Source organism: Pezoporus wallicus, unplaced genomic scaffold (genome assembly GCF_028554395.1).
Source record: "Pezoporus wallicus isolate ANWC-B61680 ecotype Strahan unplaced genomic scaffold, APGP_CSIRO_Pwel_v1 contig_749, whole genome shotgun sequence".
Lineage (NCBI taxonomy): Eukaryota > Metazoa > Chordata > Aves > Psittaciformes > Psittacidae > Pezoporus > Pezoporus wallicus.
The window spans coordinates 258,071-277,792 of NW_026641327.1; the positions used below are offsets into that span (position 1 = coordinate 258,071).

The 19,722-nt window shown below is 40.2% G+C and overlaps 1 protein-coding gene across 3 annotated transcripts in view; it reads right to left on the reverse strand.

Annotated features, from left to right (window-relative positions):
• The window catches only part of TEX10 (testis expressed 10), a 49,875-nt gene extending 31,724 nt beyond the window's left edge, over positions 1 to 18,151 (reverse strand). Inside the window, exons 1-8 of one of the 3 annotated variants that reach the window (XM_057423052.1) lie at positions 18,083 to 18,151; positions 17,521 to 17,635; positions 14,469 to 14,657; positions 12,999 to 13,705; positions 7,904 to 8,147; positions 5,815 to 5,927; positions 4,223 to 4,461; positions 2,242 to 2,377 (exon numbers count right to left, since the gene is read on the reverse strand). In XM_057423052.1, coding sequence (XP_057279035.1) covers positions 2,242 to 2,377; positions 4,223 to 4,461; positions 5,815 to 5,927; positions 7,904 to 8,147; positions 12,999 to 13,705; positions 14,469 to 14,648 — 1,619 coding nt within the window. In that variant the 5' untranslated portion in view covers positions 14,649 to 14,657; positions 17,521 to 17,635; positions 18,083 to 18,151. Of the gene's footprint in view, positions 1 to 2,241; positions 2,378 to 4,222; positions 4,462 to 5,814; positions 5,928 to 7,903; positions 8,148 to 12,998; positions 13,706 to 14,468; positions 14,658 to 17,520; positions 17,636 to 17,798; positions 17,931 to 18,082 lie in introns of those variants that run through there. The other 2 variants (XM_057423053.1, XM_057423054.1) reach the window with 2 other exon arrangements.
• Between the last annotated feature and the right edge of the window lie 1,571 nt (positions 18,152 to 19,722).

Below are 19,722 nucleotides of genomic sequence, written 5' to 3' on the forward strand. Positions count from 1 at the left end.
TCACCAAAAACTTTTTAAAGGAAACTAAATATCCATGATGTGAGAGGGAAGGGCCTTGCACAGAGAGATTAATTGTGCTGAGCAGTAGAAAAAGCCTGGACAAGAGAGAACTGAAGTGGGCGAGTTGGAGGTGGACTCAGAGGTCCTAAATCACTTGATATGCAAATAGTAATTTGATAGGAATAAAATGCTTGCTTTCTCTTCCCACACAACGGGGTGCCAGTATCAAATGAAGCTGTCTTCAGACACCTGAGATTTATTGCTCCTTGACAGAGGATGCTGCAGTTGCTCTTGATTTAGACCAGTCTAAGGAATAACCAGAAAAGCTCATGAAAAAGACATCCGCTGCGTGATAAACACAAAGAAGCTCTGCACAGTGAGGAAGTACAGGCTTCAAATTGTTGGAAGATTAGAGTACTCAGCAAAAGGAATTCTTCCCTTCTTTCTATAGCATCTGACATAGGTCGGTGCTGAAAGCAGGCTGTGATACCTTTCTAAGTCTCTACCAGTGTATATGTAGGCGTGTGTGTAGTGATCAGGGGTGTCAGATACACCACACACACACACACACACACACACACACACAGAGTATGCATACATTCATGCAGTGACCATGTATGTGTGTGTAGTGATTAGAGGTGAAGATAATTAACATCAAGACCCAAATATTAATTCTGAATCTTGTAATAAATCAGTTGAGTTTTCTTTCACAGGACAGTAACAGGCCAAAACCTCCTACCCAGCATCTGAATCAGATACACCTAAAAGATAAACAGCTCCACCTAAAAGTCCCTGGAAAACATTCCAACCTGAATTCTGTTCCTCTTAAACTGCTCTTGACAAGCTTCTGAGGAAAAAATAAACATGAAATGAGGAGAGCAGTCACGGGAGGGCTGAAGGGGCTATGACATCAAGCTGAACAGAACAACACAAACGTCAGGATCTACTGTGTAGTTCACATCTTGATAAAAGAAACAATCAAAACCAAACCCACTTGTTGCTAAAAGAAATGGATCAGTAGAGTATGTTGTCTTAAAACGTCTTGTTGGACATAAGTGCAATTATCCTTTTGGCAAAGAATTTGTGTGATTGAATTCTTCTGTTACTAAAAATGACACAATTCCAGGTAGAATACCCAGAGAAACAACAAGAAAACTATTGCTATTTGTGATTTCTATCTAAAGATATAAAGTTAAAGCTTTCTAGTTAGTTAGATGATGACATGAAACTAGATGCTCAAGACTTACAGTTAAGTGCAGACAACAGTGGCTATGTAACCTCAGGGAAATTAGTATGACAAAGATCTCTGTTTCACTGTGGGTGTGAAGAGGAGGAAAATGGGATATTCCCAAGAAGCCTTCCTGTCTTTCAAATTCCCTATAGTTTTACAATGTTCATAGAGTAGTGTTAGATATTTCAGGCTGTAGATCTAATTACATGTACTCTGGCATTACCACAACATAAGATTTAAAAAAGCAAATGAGTTGCAGAAGAGAATGCTGGTACTTCTAGGGGCCCTGAGGTTTGAAGGTTTTATCTAGTAGCAGAAACAGGTATCATGGGTATGATCTCATGTCTTTCTGCAGTTTCCAAGTGAGGTAGGCTTGATGCAGCCTGGTGTCTGTTTAAGGATTTTACATAGGTGGAACCAATGATTTAGCTGAAAAATACTGCCTGGAAGAGTTGAGACTGGGAAACCATCTGGACAAATTACACTTTTTTTATTGTAAGGTAACAGCAATATAGAGAGTAAGCAATACAGACAGTAACCCAAAAGGAGAAGAATATTTTCTTAAACCTAGTCTTTTTAGAACCATGTATCCAAAACAACAGAAGAATACTTTTCTTAAAGAAAGTACAAAAGTCTAGAGAGACACTACCAGAACTACCAAATGCACTAAGCTAAATGTCCATAACTTGGGCTGAAGTAAAGGAAATGCTCTATGGCTACAGCTATACAATCTTGACACATCTACTGACTACCACACAGCCAGTAACAACGAGCTTGCAGCAGTTTATTATAAGTTAAATTTTAAACTATTAAGATCTATTTGGTATTTACATTAATAATAAGGTAATACACATCTTCATCTCACAGTGAACCTAAACTTTCAAATTTCAGTGACAGTTCCAAAACAGATTCAGAATGAAGTTTCATAACATCTACATCAAAATTCAGTATTCTATCTTCTGAAATAAAGATACTATATTGAAATGAAAGAATAAGAAAATGTTTTTTACCTGATTCTTTGAGTCCTCAAATCTTCTTTTTGGTAAACTCTGCTGAAAAACTTTAGAAGCAACGTACGAACTGGAAAGAGGAGATTCCTCTGCTGGTAGAGTGTATATACTGCTTTGATCAAGGGCTCTGTTGCCACTAGGAAAAAAAAACCAAACAACATAAAAATCTGAAGTAGTGCTACTTAATCTCCTTGTTTTATACAAACACACAGACGAGTTATAATTTGTATCTCTACAACTATCAACATTTAACTCCATGGGAAGTACTAAATGTTATAAAACAAGTGCCAGGGAGATCTATTGTAATGGTTCATTTTTTCTTTTGTATTGTCCCCTGAAGAAGACACAACCTCTCAGGCCTTTAATCTCAATGTCAGGTAGGTTTTAAACAAATTGAAGTTGTATTTTTAGTATGTAGCATCTTTTGTAGTATCATTTAACACAATTCAGTTCAGAATTCCTACCGTACTATAAAAAAGCGCCAAGGAAGGAAGCTTTTCTTCCACAGTAATGGTTGAGGTGGGAAGGGATCTCTGGAGGTCATCTGGTCCAACACCCCTGCTGAAGCAGGATCAGCTAGATTTGGCTGTCAGGACCATGTTCAGACAATTTCTGATTATCTTCAACAATGGAGATTCTACAACCCCCCTGGGCAACCTGTGCCAGTGCTCTGTCATGCTAAACAGTGGAAATGGTGCTCCTGATATTTGGACACCATTTCCAAACATAAGCAGAAACTGTGTTTCAGTTTCTGCTCACGGCCTCTTGTGCTGTCACTGGGCATCACCAAAAAAAGCCTGGCTCCCTTTTCTTTACACCATTCCTTAAGGTATTTATATAAATTGATAAGAAGCCCCCTTGAGCCTTCGCTTCTCCAGGTTGACAGTCTCAGCACACTGAGACTCTCCTCACAGGACAGATGCTCCAGTGCCTTCACCATCATCATGGCCCTTGACTGGACTCTCTCCAGTATGTCCACACCTCTCTTGTACTGGGGAGACCAAAACTGGACACAGTACTCCAGGTGATGCCTCACCAGTGCAGAACAGAGGGGAAGGATCACCTCCCTCAACCTGCTGACAACACTCCAACCAATGCATCCCAGGACACCATTGGCTGCCTTTGCCGCAAGGAACAGACATTCCCAGTTAAAATCGATTTGGAAGGAGACACAGCTAACTGCCAAAGTATATTCGAGGAACGTTTGACAACTTTTCATCTTACAACACCAACAGTGAAACCTGCTGCTAAAACGCAATGCATTTTCTATAAACTCTACTTGGCTATGTGGCTGTGGAATCCACTTCTACCACACTGCTAAGACACAACAGACCCCTGGCACCTTTAGATCTACTGAAAAATTCCTTTCTTAAAGTCCTACATCCATCACTTAACAAACATGTCAACCAAGGTCTTACCTGCAACATAACCAACACACTGCACTGGTCCTGCAAGTCACAACTGGAAATGTGTTTTCTCTTGGAAAAGGATTCAAATAGAACAGCTTGGAAAATATCATACAGCAGCTTCCATCAGAACTATCTTGCCATTCCATGTAATCAGAGAACTAGAATGGTCATCTGACAGTACTCAAAGGGAGCCTACCAGCTATATTAATGATTTTAAATAAGGATTGAAATATTTAAGTATCATGCACCTCTACATCATAATAATTATTTTCTTCAATGCAGAAAACTAATCTTCCCATTTATAACATATTAAGTAGTAAAACCAGAAAACAGTTCCACAAATATATTAACACTGTGTATATCAACAGTACAAATCTAACAGCATTCCTAAAAATCAAGCTGTTTTCAATGCTACACGCAGGGATATGACCAAGAAATTCAATTTACACCTATAGACAAAATACATTACGATGTAACAACTGAGGATGTAAGATGGCGTGACCTGAAAATGCAATAAATCAAGCTCTTTGTCAGTGCATAATTTTGCTTCTCAGAAACTACTCATATCTTACCTTTGTATTGCTGTATTTGCATTAGTCTCCAAGTCACACCAAGCAATCTGTTCACCTGCTTGCTAGTCAGCTTGCTACCATCCTGAAGAGTATCTGTCACAAATTTCCTTATCATGTTCAGCCAACCAGAATCCATCTGAAGTGTTGAAGTGCTTGCTAGTGAAACCATTATGTCACACAAAGTTAAGTTCAGTAAAAGATGGTCTACGCTGTTTGAGGATGTCACACAATACTTGTTTCTAACAGAGAAGAGAGGGAGAAAAGTGAGATTTCAGAAAAAATATTTGTGCTTTTTACTATATGCTACTTTGGCAGAAATTATACTAGGTATTAAAAAAAATCCTGTTAAAGTTTTAAAGTCTTCACATTTGACAACTGAGTGCTTGAAATTTTTTGTTCTGCCACTAAGGAAGCCCCAAAACACCATGCAAGGTTTCCAAGTGCAGGCCTTTAACCTTATATTGATAAGCAAGGAAAACAAAAGCAACATTTTCATGGCATGAAACTAAGTTTCTAAAAGTCTTGAAATAAGAGTCAAGACAACAACAACAACAAAAAAAAAAAAAATCACAAATTCACAAATTATTTTTCCTGCATTTATCCAACAACATAGTTATTTTGAAGTGCAAAAATGGGACAAAACTTAGTAGTAGAATGAAGAAGGATCAACAGAAGTACAGGTAGTCAGGATATCATCTGTAAAACAAGAAAGATGGTTGCATTTGCCTTGTCTAACTACCAGTTCTGGTATTTTCAAGAAAGGGTGTCCAGGTCAAAACCTGGAAAAGCAAAACACATTCTGGCTTATAAATTTAATGGGTAAGACTTGGCTGAAATGAAAGCATTTAAGGAGCTACTGTATTTCTGACCTATCTGCCCTTCCAGGAAGGGAAAATGCAACAGTAAAAGCATCAGGTGGTATTTCATCCTCAAGTATACTTGCACCATGGTAGACCCACAGTATAGAAAAAGAGGTGGTTCTACCACTACAGCTCAATCTACAGCGGCACAGTTTGCAAATATGTGAAACACAGACAGACAGAAGTTGATATCCCTTGTACAAACACCAGTGTTCTACATCGGCTGCAATGGCACAGCATAGCTCCAGAACAGACTTTACAGTCTCACACCCAGGAGGTGAGAAAGGCAGACAACCTGCTACTGGCCTGTACCAGAACAAAATTACTGCCCACATTCTGTCAGCTTAATAGTGAAGAAACATGCGAGTGTTTAGCTTTTCCTGCTTCAGTACTGGTTTGCCACAAAGGATAAGCACAATGTGCCCCATCCTCCCTCCTAGCTGTATTTATCCAGCCCTGTAATACAACTAGAACAGAGTAATGGGGGCGAGAGGGGGCAAAGTTTTACCTATGTTTTGACGTATTTCACCAGTCAGCTGAAGAAAACATGCAGAAATGTGAAACTAGACAGACTAACACAAATCGCCATTTTAGCAATATGCAAATTCCAGATCAAGCAGTCAATAAAATACTTTCATTTCTCTAGGACAGCATTTTTATTTCTATCACAGGCTATTCAGATGACTTCCTATACAACACCTTAACAAAAAACAACCAAATCTTTATTTTTACCCTTTGCATGAGTCTTTCTTCTTGTGCTTTGCTGTTTCTTGTAAAGAGTAAGGAAAATGACGCATGAAGTGGTGTTTGAAATCAACAAGGTAATTCATTCGGAGCCATAAATCCTGTCAAGGAAAGCAGACGACAGTCAGAAAACATGGTGGCAAGTGAAACACACTGATGCAATCATCTTCCAAAATCCATTACTGGAATCAAAGAAAAACAGGAACTTTATCTTCTGTTTGAAGTGTTCATATATATATTTGCTTTTAGACGTAAATGTAAAGTCCTGTGCACAGACCTCCAGGTTCATAAAACAAGGGAGTAAAATTGTAAGTCAAAGTTGAGCAATAACATTTAATCCACACCGGACCAGTGTATTTTCTTGGCACGTACTAATATGGATATATGTAATATTAAACCGAGCCAGTTACAGATGTGAATTGAAGGTGCTTTTATATTGATTTTTTCAGGGTACTTAACATCAAAGGAAATTTCTTGATTTACTTTAGTGACTGTCCTGAAGTTTCCATTAAGATGCATTCTGACACTGCCTTCACCTTTCCCCATCATTAGTGTACTTGCTGTTCAAAGCCCACTGACAAAATGTTTTCCAGTAGAAAGGCCATCCTCATACAAAAAGGGACTATTTTCAACATTTGAAAATACTTTTACTTTGTGGGTTAGCAGAAACTCACAGTTTCCATTACACAAATTGTCCCACAGAGCTCATCACAAAAAAGGTCCTGAATTGCTATCACATTGGTCAGGCAGAATCATCTTTTTGATATTCAAGTATTAAGTACAGAGGATGACCATTAAACCATCTCAAAGAATAGCAGGTTCCCACTAAGCATATTCAGAATGGTTTTCCAAGGTGTCTGTAATAACCACTATGTCCTGTAACCCTAAGGGCACAAAGCTTCCATTTTCAAACTCAGGCATTTGAATTCATTATATATAAAAAGGTGACTATAGAGGAAAAAGCAAAACTGTTTATCTTACAGAAAACACAACATGCCAGAAAAAAGATTGCATGGGAATCTGATAATTTCCCCCCCCAGAACAGCCTGAGGTCATAATGCAATTGCGTGTACATAAATCCGCTCATAGCTTGACACAAGCACTCCTTCCATGTGACCAAAACGCAGACATCCTATGGCTAAGGGCAGCAGCTCTGCAGTACCACAAGGAAAAAGGCTAGGGGCAGTAGGCCATAGGTATTTACCTTGCCAACTGCGTGTTTCCAAGAGGCCCTCTGGAAAAGTTGAAGAGGAAAAAGGGGAAGAGCGTGTTTTGCTCATACACGCTGAATCCACCCCTAAGACTGTGTATGTTGGGTAACTCTGGTCTAATGGAATGTTTCCACAAACATTTATCACTCACTCTATGCACAGATTTTGTATACCGAATGGACCTACAGTTCTATATAAAGGTAAAACAAAGAGCTGTCAAGACATTCCTTTCAACTACTCTCAACAGCCAAAATAGAAAGCGTGCTTCTTTCTCAACTTGCAAAATCTCTGGAAGAGCACCAGATTAAAAAAATTATTTATCAAAGACAGACAAAACAATGAGAACATTTTCCAAAAACCTTCCTGAGGTTTTGATTCAATGTTTTCTCATACTACCAATCATGACACAAAAACATAGGTTGCACCAAGCAATTACATGACTGACCTCATACCACTGTTAGCCCCTACCTCTCCAAGGGTTTAGGGTTTGTTCATTTCCCCCCTTGCACCCATAAAACACACAAAACCAAGGAACAAGCATTCTACACTTTGCCAAATTTATATTCTAGAGGTTATCTGGGAGATAAAATGCTCCCCTTCTCCAATGCCACTTTCAGTTCCAAAAGCTTTTGTGCTGCATGCAGTCTCAAGGATTCCCAGAGACTCCCGCTGAACTGACTGCTCAGTTCAAGAGATGCTTTTCTAGATTAAAGAGACCTGTCAAAAATCCAAACTCAAACTCCACTCAAAACCTAGGCTTTCTCTCTTAATGAAATATTTCCACTGTTTCCAATCACCAAATCATTAGATTCCAATCAAAACAAAATGAACTGTCATCATTATGCCACGGATCACTTCTCCCTTACCATTTTGTATGTTTCATCATGTCGCTTTGTGAGTTTCCACAATAAATGTATTATACTAAGCACTTGCTGCATAAGCTGCTGAGAGTCTGATTCCAAGAGGTTTCCAAGAATGGGAGCTGATTGTGCAGGAGATGCTTCAATCCAGCACTCAATCAGTAATGGAATTATTATCTCAATAAAACCTTTTAGGTTTTCAGCCGAGGACAGGCCTTTTTCTGCACTGTCCATTACACCTGTCAGAGACCTAAATAATAAAAGCAAAAAAAAAAAAAAAAGAAAAAGATAAAGATCATACCTTTAAAGAACAGATTAGAGTAACAACACTTTCCTGCTTTCTGAAGAACAGCAAAAATTAACAGATTAGAGTAACAACACTTTCCTGCTTTCTGAAGAACAGCAAAAATTACTTTTTAAATATATTAAACATTCGCTTGCTTTCTTGCTAGGTATTTCAGTCAGGACAAAAGGGAGTTCAAACCACCTACAACAAACCTGCTCCCGAATCTCCCTGCAAGTTTGTGTACTTCTGTAATAACTCCTTAGATTTCATTATTTCTTTCCCCGCTTTTTATGTAAAGCCTATAAAGTGGAGAAACACGATTTGCATTATTGCATCACCTTCCACCAACAGATCAAATTCACTGTACTCAGGCACAACAAAATGAAAAAGCTTTAAGCTCTTTGAAGCAAAATAATGAAACTGACTACAAAGTACTGTGAAATGCATGAGGTTTATTACAGCTAATAACTACCTCCAGCTATAATAAACATACTGGGTTTCATATTAATAGGAAAAATATAACTTGGTTTATATGTTTAATTATAATGCTCTGGAGAGAAACTAGCTGGAAAAGTATTAAAATTATCTGATATGAAGTTACGTAAGAGTTATAAAAACATGAGGAGATATAGTTTAAATCAAAACAACATCTCCCAGAAAGCAAGAAAAACAAGGACTTCCCCCCAGCACTTAATTTGTGTTTCAAAAGGGATTATCAGAACAAATCACCGAATCCTACTCCTGGATAAGTCAGGCAATTTTAAAATGAAGATTCTTCAAAGAAAATAAAAACTCTGAATAACTATTTTTAATTTTAAACAATACAGAGATGTTAAAAAACAAAAAAAAAGGCAAAAATGATTTCAACTGATGATTTCTGACATTATTTTCCATTATGATTTTTGATATTTTCCATGATTATTTTGCTTTCTAACTCACAGCAATGAATACCCATCATAATTCTAACTTTCTAATATACATAAAATCGGTACATTGAACCTAGTCATCTAAAGAAAGAGCAGACAAACCCCATCTTCCAGTTACAACCACAGTGAATTCTAAAGCATCACTTGAGACCTCGCTTGGATTACTGTGTGCAGTTCTGGTGTCCTCAACATAAAAAGGACATGGAACTGTTAGAACAATTCCAGAGAAGAGCCACAAGGATGATCAGGGGACTGGAGCACCTCCCGTATGAAGACAGGCTGAGGAAGTTGGGGCTGTTCAGCCTGGAGAAGAGAAGGCTGCGTGGAGACCTCATAGCAGCCTTCCAGTATCTGAAGGGGGCCTGCAAGGATGCTGGGGAGGGACTCTTCATTAGGGACTGTAGTGACAGGACAAGGGGTAACGGGTTAAAACTTAAACAGGGGAAGTTTAGATTGGACATAAGAAAGAAGAACAATCACAGGGATAAATAAAATCTGTTCAACACTAAGAAAGTATTACTGTAAACTTCATTATGCAATCAGTGCAATATCCTTAGCAATACAGATTCACTGGAACTGGGAGGGTTTGATGCCAAATAACATGTTAATCTTTTTGTCCCACATCTGTTATTTGTTAATGGTAAGGCAGCTCTCAGAAACACTCCAAAACATATTAACTTCATATGGCATGAAATACTAACGAGGGGAGCTGCCAAGGTATTTGTGTACCCCTTAAACTGTCATTTCTCTTTAAAATGACAATGTTTTTATAAAGCAGGAACAAGAAAAAAAAAAACCACAAAACAACTGTGTAACGTATTTGCCATTTGATAGTAAGAGGACAACAGGAATTCAGCAAACGGAAGTCAAGGAAGTGTAAAAGTGTGAAATAGAAAATAAGGAAACAACTTTCTGCTGCTTAAAATAGGAAAAGTCATTGGAAATCAGGAAGTTTTTATGGCTCAGAGTCTCAGACGGGTTACTGGCCTCCTTTTTTGTGTGCACTGACAGCTGCAGCAAAGAAACAGTACAGAAAGTGAAAGGTATATTTCTATCCGATGCATGGGTCATGCCATATACATATTTATTCACTGTGCTTTGTCTTCCATCTTGGTGTCTCAAGCCATCTTCACTTTTCTCTCCAGCTTCATTTTGTCCTTTCTCAGCAGAAACAGAAGCTCTACCATTTCTCTTCAGCAGCACCACTTCCACTCAAAGAAAATACCACACACCTTGATATCACCACATGCAAGTTGTGAAGGTTTCCATTTTTCCACACCTGAAATGGGTCTGATGAAAAAAGCAGCACAGTCAGCACATAAAGCAGAGGATACACACTAGTAATCTCCTAATTCACTGTAATCTTTAATTCACACACAGCAGGAAGACCTAGCACACAAAAGAAACTAATCAAGTCTTAAGATTCGCGTTGCTGAATCATCCAGCATTCCAGGCTCAGAAGCTTCACTTTTTACTAAACATTAATACCACAATTCTGAAAACCCCTCTCCATAACTGCAAGGTTATCAACAAGGTGCCATCCCAACTCAATGAATTTGCCAGATTAAAAGGATATGGGAACTTTAAAAATTTTGTATATTATTAGTGGTGTGTGAAAGTCTACTTTTTGAAGAACAAAGCTGAAACCTACTTTCAGTATTAGTGATCAGGCCAACAATACACACCACAATTATTTACGGTTTGGTCAATTCATTGTCTATAGTTAGGACTTGAAATATTAATCCATTGACTTCTTTAAACAAAACCACACACACTGAGATTTTGGAAGCACTAAAGAAGCACTGCAGATGCTTTGCACCTCTTATTAGAAGTAATTTCTGTCCTTGCAGTAGTGGTCGCATCATAGGCCTGGGAATGCCTATAAAAGGCCACAGCAAAGGCAGAACAAAGTACCTCCAGATTATCAGGAAAGATTTCAGTGGTGGATACAAAAAACCACCACAGTAACTTCCACTCTTAGAATTTTGCAGACATCCACTTAAAAAAGCTGTACTGGTCCTTTGTCCAAAATGTATTCATCAAAAATCTGTGCAAATACAATAAAATGAGAACATTTTAGTACCTTCTGCAGACGCCCATTCTCTTTTCATTCTTCCGTTCTGCTTTCATCAGTTTGCTTTGCCAGTCTCGCCTTGGATTCTAGCAATGCCTCCTTCTAATCTTCTGTCTCCTCCTCATGCTTGCAAATGCCTTTCTTAAGTATTTATAACCACAAGTGGATCATGACGTTTCACCAAAATCTAGCTCTTCAGAAAAGCAGAATCCAGTTCCGGTGACACCAGATGTAAAGTTTAGTTTCCTAGATCTTGGATACAATGCATCTTCAGATATTACAGGGCATGGTACATCACACACTGAATATCATTCAGGGCACAATACAAAAATCCTCTGATATATGGTGGTACACAATGGTGTGCTTCTGACTGCAGAGATGAAGTCCATAGGACTATTTTATACCCAGCACTGAATCTTTCCCTCTGCTTCAGGTGGGCTTCACAGGTCTTAGCTGCCAACTAGAATTTTACCTGCAGCAGATACTGATGGTCATGCCTGAACTCTTACGCTATATTAACAACCACTTCCATGACATTAAACTGCACCTTTTTACTTAGCTTAATGTAAATTTCCTATACTTACCACAAATAATATGCTATATACTCAGAGAAAGCCTTGTAGAATGGGAATGGATTTGTGCATTTGTGTGTCTCCATGATAGAGATGGAAACTACCTGATAATTCAGGTCAACACCTGTGGTATCGAAAGAGAACACCTCTTCTTCTGCACTTCATTCATTTGAAGATACAAGCTGGACATAGCAACGGACTAGGCAGTGGGGTTTATACCCTTTTCTGCCACTGACCTCCTAGATAAGGTGTATAAAGCAATTACACTAAACTTATTCAGTCTCCCCACAGCAGTAAAACAAGGATCATGGTTTCTCATAAAACCACCTTAATATCTGTAGATTAGAAGTGCTGTGTAATAACTAAACAGTTTCTGTTTTTCAAGTAGTCATTCCAGGTCTCCCACCAGCAGGTATGCAACATCTACAGAAATGAATATACATGAGGATGCCAATGTTTGTACTGTAAAGTGGGGTGGGAGATTCCCTTCTAGTCTGAAGAGTGGGTGAATTAGAAAGGAGGAAGAGAAATAAAGATGGTTAATTATTTCTCCCTTAACTTCAGCTCACATCTATGTAGCATACCACAAAAGAACACACAAACTTTCCTGTGTCTAAGCGCACTCTATTTTCTTCCATATTCATCAACACGCTTCAGACATCTTTTATCCATAGTAAAGATATAAACTAGTGAATTGATTAAATATATAGAATCAAACTCAAGAGAACTCACACAGCCTGACACATCTTACCATGCCATCCTTTTAAGAAGGAGCTACATTTGAAGAAAAGAGACTCCTAAACTTATGACAAGACTCTTGAGGGTAGAAGTACAAAATTCCATAAAATTCATTATCACAGTGTAAGAAACTAGCTTATGTTTAAAGAAATCTGTCTGCTTGCCCCCAGGTCTATTTGATATCCTGCAACAACCTGTAGTCATCAGTTTGCATTCCAAAAGAACCCACTAGAGTTGGTCTTCCAAAATTATAATGAATAGCGTAAAATACAGCTTTTATTTCATAATGGGGAAGTTCATCATATACACACAGCACAGTTATCTGGTGACTTATTTCCACATTTTAAAACCACTGCAGTAAGACTGTAAATTACACTAAATGCCCTAAATATGGCTAAGGGACAATCCCACAATAAAACTGTTGTCTTCAACAGCAACAAAAGACAGTTTAATACTGTGGTCACAGAGTTGACATTAATTCCCAAACTAGTTAACATTTTCTCACCTCAGTCTAAATGACGAGTTGATCTTTGGTCGTAAGCCACCATTTTCAAACAGTTGTATACACTGCTGATTATTTGCATGGACCTTCCAATTTATACAGATTGGGTTCCTCACAGAACGAGGGCTGTCCTTTTGTTCTTGAAGCCCTTCATCCTCTCTTTCACTGGAGCCATCTACTACTGCTTGGAGAAACTTCTTAAGCCTGGTAAGTACATTTAACCTCCACTGCTGAGAGGTTACTCTGCGATTGGGGTTAACAGAGAGCATCCAAGAAAGTTTCTCTCGGCTTTTCAGTCTTTTTGACAGTTGCTGGTGAGAAATTAGCTCTACAAAATTCTTCAACAATATACTGCTGCGGTCTGTGAGAAGTGCTGGGTATGCTTCCAGTAAAATGTCCAAGACTTTCAATGAATCTTCCTGAATTCCCTCACTGATATGAGTCATGGCACTGGAGAGATGGGCACTTACCAAAGGAAAAAATGGAGCAATCTGTTCCGCTCTTATTTTTGAAGCCAAGAATTGCAGCAGGTGAACAGCTGCTCCTCTGACACCAGAATCCTTGTCTGTAAACACAGCTGCCACCTCACTTACTATATTTGAAAGGTGTGCATCAATTACAAATGGATACTGAGATAGGAGATCTTTGAGCCCAAGAAGTGCACTATGTTTAACCCCAGGACTATAGTGATGCATCTGTGAAAGCAGATCCTAAAAGGAAAGAAACACATTACTGCTTTAAGCAATTTAAATTTCCTCACTTACTTCCAGCACTTTTTTCTTAAACACTCAAAAATACAGAACTAATTCTGATGACATGCTGCTGTTAATAACAGCATAACATGTTCAGAACAAACATAATGTTAAAGCATAACAATAAACAAATCATCAAAATTCAATGACAAACAAGATACCATGACTTGTCCTTCAGGTAATTAGAAACTCCTCATTCTTAAGTTTATGCACAACCCTACTGACTTTACAGAGAAATGACCAAAAATAAGACCTCTCACACTTGTTCTCAAAAGTAGAACTATGAAATCTCAGTCTCAGCAGCTTTTTTCAGTTTGAGGAGAGAGCTGCAAGACAGAAGACAATGCAAACAAAGGGAAGTACAACCACCATCAAAAGAAATACAAGGTTTTTTAAAAGCAATCTCAGGAAGCCTCCTTAAGTTATGACCCAAGACTTTCAAAAACTAAATGTTAATCTCAGATACTCAAATCAGCATGCAACTTTAGCTTTTGCACTGCAGAAAAGCTTTCCTTTGCATTACACACTAGTCCAACAATTTGATTCATTTAATTCAGGGATCAGATTATTGCCAAGGACAAAGGGGCTGTACTCAGATACTGCTGGGTTGTTTTGTTTTTTCTTTAAATAAGTATTTTTTTCTAAACTCTAGGAAGCATAGCAAATCTTAATAAATAACAAGTAATTTTCTATCATCTCAGAACAGAATGTCATAGTGTACCTTTATGTTAAGTTTTCTATTTTGCGTAGGAAGCGCTCCATCTTCTTTGAGCTGCTCAGGAATTTGTATGGCCTTTGTTTTGAAGGTAGTATCAGTTGCATTCTCTAGTCTTGGCTTTTTTTTCCCAACTTTTAATTTCACTTTCTGGAAATCTTCTTGATGTTTCCTTTTTTTAGTCATTCTGACTCTCTGCAAAAAAGATATTTGGAATTTTAACTTGATTAAATATACAATAAATGAATACTTTTTCCATCAAAGAGCAGCAACTTCCGAATGAAGGCTACTGGTTTAATGTTTTTTTCTTATGCATAACTAGCATCTGCTCCCAAGACAAGATGCTAGGCTACACAGACATGGAGACTGATTCAGTGTGGCTGTTTGTCTAGTGTCCAGAAAACCCTCTGCTGCTCCTTTGGTTGTCTTTACTCTGAGAACTACTTTACTGAAAAAGATCACCAAAGTATCTCCGTCTTCCACTGCTTTGTTTCATTAAATTGCTGGGTTTGTTTTGGTTTTAAAAGTTCCTGCCAATAAATCAGCTTTTTACATAGTTGACTAATCAAGCCAAAAGAACTCAGTGAACTGTTTCATTTAATGTACATTGTTTACCAGCTCAATCGTTAATAGCATACACTCTGCCCAGGTAAATTCACAGGTTTAATCAGGCCTTCGCTTACAACAGAGTATGCAAGAATCAAGAAAACTTCCACTACACACTGAAAAGTCCAGTCTGTGCGTTAAAAAAAACAGCAAGAAGGGAGGGGGAAGGAAGGGTGTTAAATGGTCACATATCGAGTAGAAAGAGAAAAATTAAGTCATATTTAACAAGGCGTAAGAAGTAAGGCAGCGTGATTAGCTATGCTTACAAGTCATACAGACATACTAGATGTACGATAACCGAAACAAACTAAAACCCACACTTCAGTTTCTGAATGATCTTTTGGCTTTGATATCTGTACTGATAAAAGTACTCTTAATTCTACCAGATTAGAAAAAAAAAAAACAACAAACCCAACAACCCAACACACAGAAAACAAAACCAAACACTACACCACAGGTTGCTTTAATCTTCTTTCTCTCGATTTCTGCACTTCTAAATTCATTCATAACAAGACTTCAGAAGCTGATGTCACAACACTCAACATCACGTATAAATTGCACCTAGATTTCTGTTAAGACAGGCCAAGAATCCATCCATGGTCTGGTGACTCCCAGAAGTGGGTGCATAGATTACTTACTACTTAAAAAAGGGAAGCAGGGAGACAAGCATAAAGCCACTAATTATGATGGTTCAAGTTCAACATCTCATGACTCTATAATGGCAGCAGGCATTGAGCTAGAAATCCAAACACTTCCAGACAGTCCATGCTGTCAGATACATAAACTTTAGTTCTCTCAAACTACCCTTGGGGCAATCACGTTTTGCACATTCTTCATATCTGAACTACACACAAAGAATTGTGAACACAATGCTCACATTTTTAAGACCAAACTAACTAAAAAAGCCCAAACACATAAAAAAAAACACAGCTGACTAAACCCAGGAATTTCTAAATAAACATCCAAACAATGGTTCTTTCATGGTGGATACCACCCTAGAAAACAGAATTCTAGAGCTGATTTTCCCAATGGGCTTCAAACTCTAAATTTTGGCTGAATTACAGTATTTCATACACATATAATGACAATAATCATTAAAGAATGTTTTAAATCCAATTATCATGTTCTATCCTTTTTAAGAGCATTTGAACTGATTATACAAACATTTGACTGCAACTTAATTTTTGCTTTTCACATGCTAACTTCAAACAATTACATGAAAGACTACTCTAACTGAAGTATAAAGCTAGCTTAAGTAACCTCTCAACTGAAAGGCTTTTTAAAAACCTCCCATTGTGGTGCCAGAATACAGAGGTCCTTTAGTGTCCAACTGTGACAACTACAGCTTTACAAGCTTCTGATTTTTACCAAATGCAACTTTTAGGAAAGAATTACAAGGCTTTCACTACTTGACTGCAATGCATACAAAAATAGCTAAAAGCTTTTGACACAAATGTGATCTCCCCTTTCCAAGCTTGCCTTAATGGAGGTATTTAGGAAGCCTCACTCCACAAGATTAAATGTTTGGCTTCCCATTGTCATTAAGAACTTTACAATGCAGGTGCACACACACCTGGACCAAGTAAACTAAGTTCTTTTGAAGGAAGAGGTTTATAAAGTATACTTTCTCCTACTAAATAAAACAAAGCAGCACAGTTTACCTTGCACTACATATCTTGGAAACGATTTACTGGAAATCTAAGCACATCTATTTCCAATTCACAGGTACCATGCCAAACTAGAGAAAATGACTGCAAAACCAAAGCCACCAGAACACCACAGGACTATGCAATAAGACATTAAGCAAAACAGTATACAGCTTATGAATTTATGTACACATTTCAATGAGAGGTCTTGCTGAAACAACTGCCTTTTGACTCCAGCTGTACTTTCAGCTGGCTCTCCTCCAACAGGACTAAGCTAAGTGCACCCAACTGCTTCACGCGCCAATACAGTTTTACAGTCCAAAGCACTAGAGTAACCTCAAATCAATATCGGCTTCCTTTAACATACACAGCACTTCTCAAGAGCTGCTTCAGATGTCAGTCAGCCAGCCTCGCCTCAGGCTTAGGGAAACAAGAACGGACCAAAAAGAGCAGCTGCTTTACCTGTAACTTACTCCCTCGCAGCTCTGAGGCAGTATCCTCAGGGAATCCTGCTACCAGCATAATTACAAGCTCAAGCAACCAGGAAAATCCTGAGAAACCAGACGCCAAGGTACATGCGCTAACTGCTCTAACCTGATCAGGTTAGGTCAGGTTAGATGATCTAACCTGATCATCTATGCGCTAACTGCTCTAACCTGATCAAAGCTTTCCACCTGGGCGAGCTCTCTCCCAGCAAAGGGGACACTTGAGTATCGCAGTTAACTTTCCGCGGCTCTCGCACTGGACAGCACATCCCCAGCCACCACAACACCCCGTCACCACACACCACCCCGCGAACGCCATACCCCAAAGCCAAAGCGCTGCTGAAGCGGCGGCGCCGGCTCCTCCCGCAGCTCTATGCCGTTAAACCTCCTCCCTCGCCGTCCCGGGACATCTTTCGGCGTCTCCGCTCTACTCGCCCTGTGAGGCGTTTAAATAAGGCGCGTTAGTGCCCGCCCGGCGCTGTGACTGCCGGCGGAAAGGCCGCGAGCTCGGCTCCCGGGAGTCCCGCCGCCGCGGCGGGGAAGGGCCAAGGAGCGGCAAGAGCAGCAGCTGAGGGAAGCAGCCGAGCACCCGCACGGACCCCCAGGCGAGGTGGGGCAGAAGCGGCGGCAGACGAAGCCCGCGGCCGGGGAAGCCGAGGCCGCCGGTTTCCCGGGACCGGCACGCCCGCGGCTGCGCTCACGCTTTCCCGCCGCCCTGCGCAGGAGCGTACAGGAAGGGGGTGGGTCACACAAAAGGCGGCCGTTCGCAAGGGGCAGGGCGAGCCCGCCGGACCCGGGCCGCGACCGCGGGCAGGACCGGACCGGACGGGACCCGAACGGGCGCCTTTCCCCGCCCCGCACAGCCGCGACGCCGGCTACTCACCAACCACGCGGCAGCGAGAGCCCCCTTCCGCCCCCGAGAGCCTGCCCGGAAACGACCGCCCACGTGAGCGGCAGCACCAGCGAGCGCCCCCCCGCGGGAAGGAGCGCCCTTCCTTCCGCTCTGCCCGCCCGCTCCGCCGGGACCCCGGCGATGGCGCCATCTGCAGTGGCGGCGAGCAGGAGCGGCGGCGAGGCGCGGTAACGGAGTAGCAGCACAGAAACACGGTCACAGAACGGTTTGGGCTGGAAGAGACCTTTAAAGATCATCTGGTTCCAACCCCCTGCCATGGGCAGGGACGCCTTGCACTAGGATCAGGTACCTGGCCTTGAACGCTGCCAGCGATAGGACATTTACCCGCCCTCTGGGCAACCTGTGTCAGTGCCTCACCACCCCCATTGTAAAAACTTATTTCTTCCTCATACTTAGTCTGAATCTCCCCCCTCTTTTAGTTTAAAGCCATTACCCTTCATCCTATAGCAACAGGCACTGCTATAAAGTGTCCCCATCTGTCTCATGAGCTGAGGAAGCTTCTTGTTTGGACTGGAGAATACATGGATACTCATGGGTCTGACTTCACAGTAGTCTTTAAATGCATACTTCTACCATCAGACCTTTCAGGGATGTCTCACTTTGGGTTTGTGAACTAAAACACTCAGATTACTGTCATGCTTGAAACTCCAGCTTCCCTCAAGCTGTTTTGTGTGTTCAAATCACACAGGAGATTAAGTACTGATTGCCGAGTTTGGGGTTAGATACGACAACCAGGACTGTACATTTCCCTTATGGAAAACCAACCCTTAAATCCTTGCTGCAGCAGAGACTGCTCTCCAGTCTGACAGAGCTCTGCCAAAAAAAATGTTTGCTAAGAACAAGCTCTGATCTATGGTTAGTGCCAGAGGAAGGGCGGTGCCACCTTTGGTTTTCCTTGGAGAACTGATATTCAAGCTCTCTGCTTAGCTTATAGGATTGGGTAGGAATTATAACACAAAATGACCTTGATCTACTCACAATTAAGAGACTTACTCAGAAAAGACTGAAATACATGCAAGTATTGAGAGAAGCTAAGGTAGAGAGTACATTAGGATTTACATCTGATGTTAAATTAATCTTTGTAAGTAAGAGAACAAGCAACTGTTTACAGAGTTGGAAAGGGCTTAGAAGAGAGAATTTCAATGCAGAGCCAGCATCAGCATTTCAGGTTTCACATTTCACACACAGCATCAAAGCACTGGGCACACTGCACAATTTTGCACAGCGACATGCTGATCAAGCTCGCTGATGCCTCAAAAGGGGTGGTGGGTCCCTAAGGCAGGACACAACGCAGCTCCAGAAGGCACGGGAAGCAGCAACCCAAGAGGAGGATGTTTCCACACTTGTCCGGAACAGAGATCATCACAATTTACACCAGAAAGTAACTCTTCTGCTACACACCCAAAACTTTTCATATCCAATCAATTCGCCTTTGAATACCCTTCTTTCCACTTTCTGCTTTCTTAGAGAAGTTCCACATTTCTGTTACAAACCACCTCCCCAAAGCTCTCTGATCTCTTGAGTAAAACCTGTATAACTAAGGCAAAGCTAAAAGAAAGATTAACTTTCTCTTGCTTTAATTTTTCTTGCTAGTGCGTAAGTTTAAATTC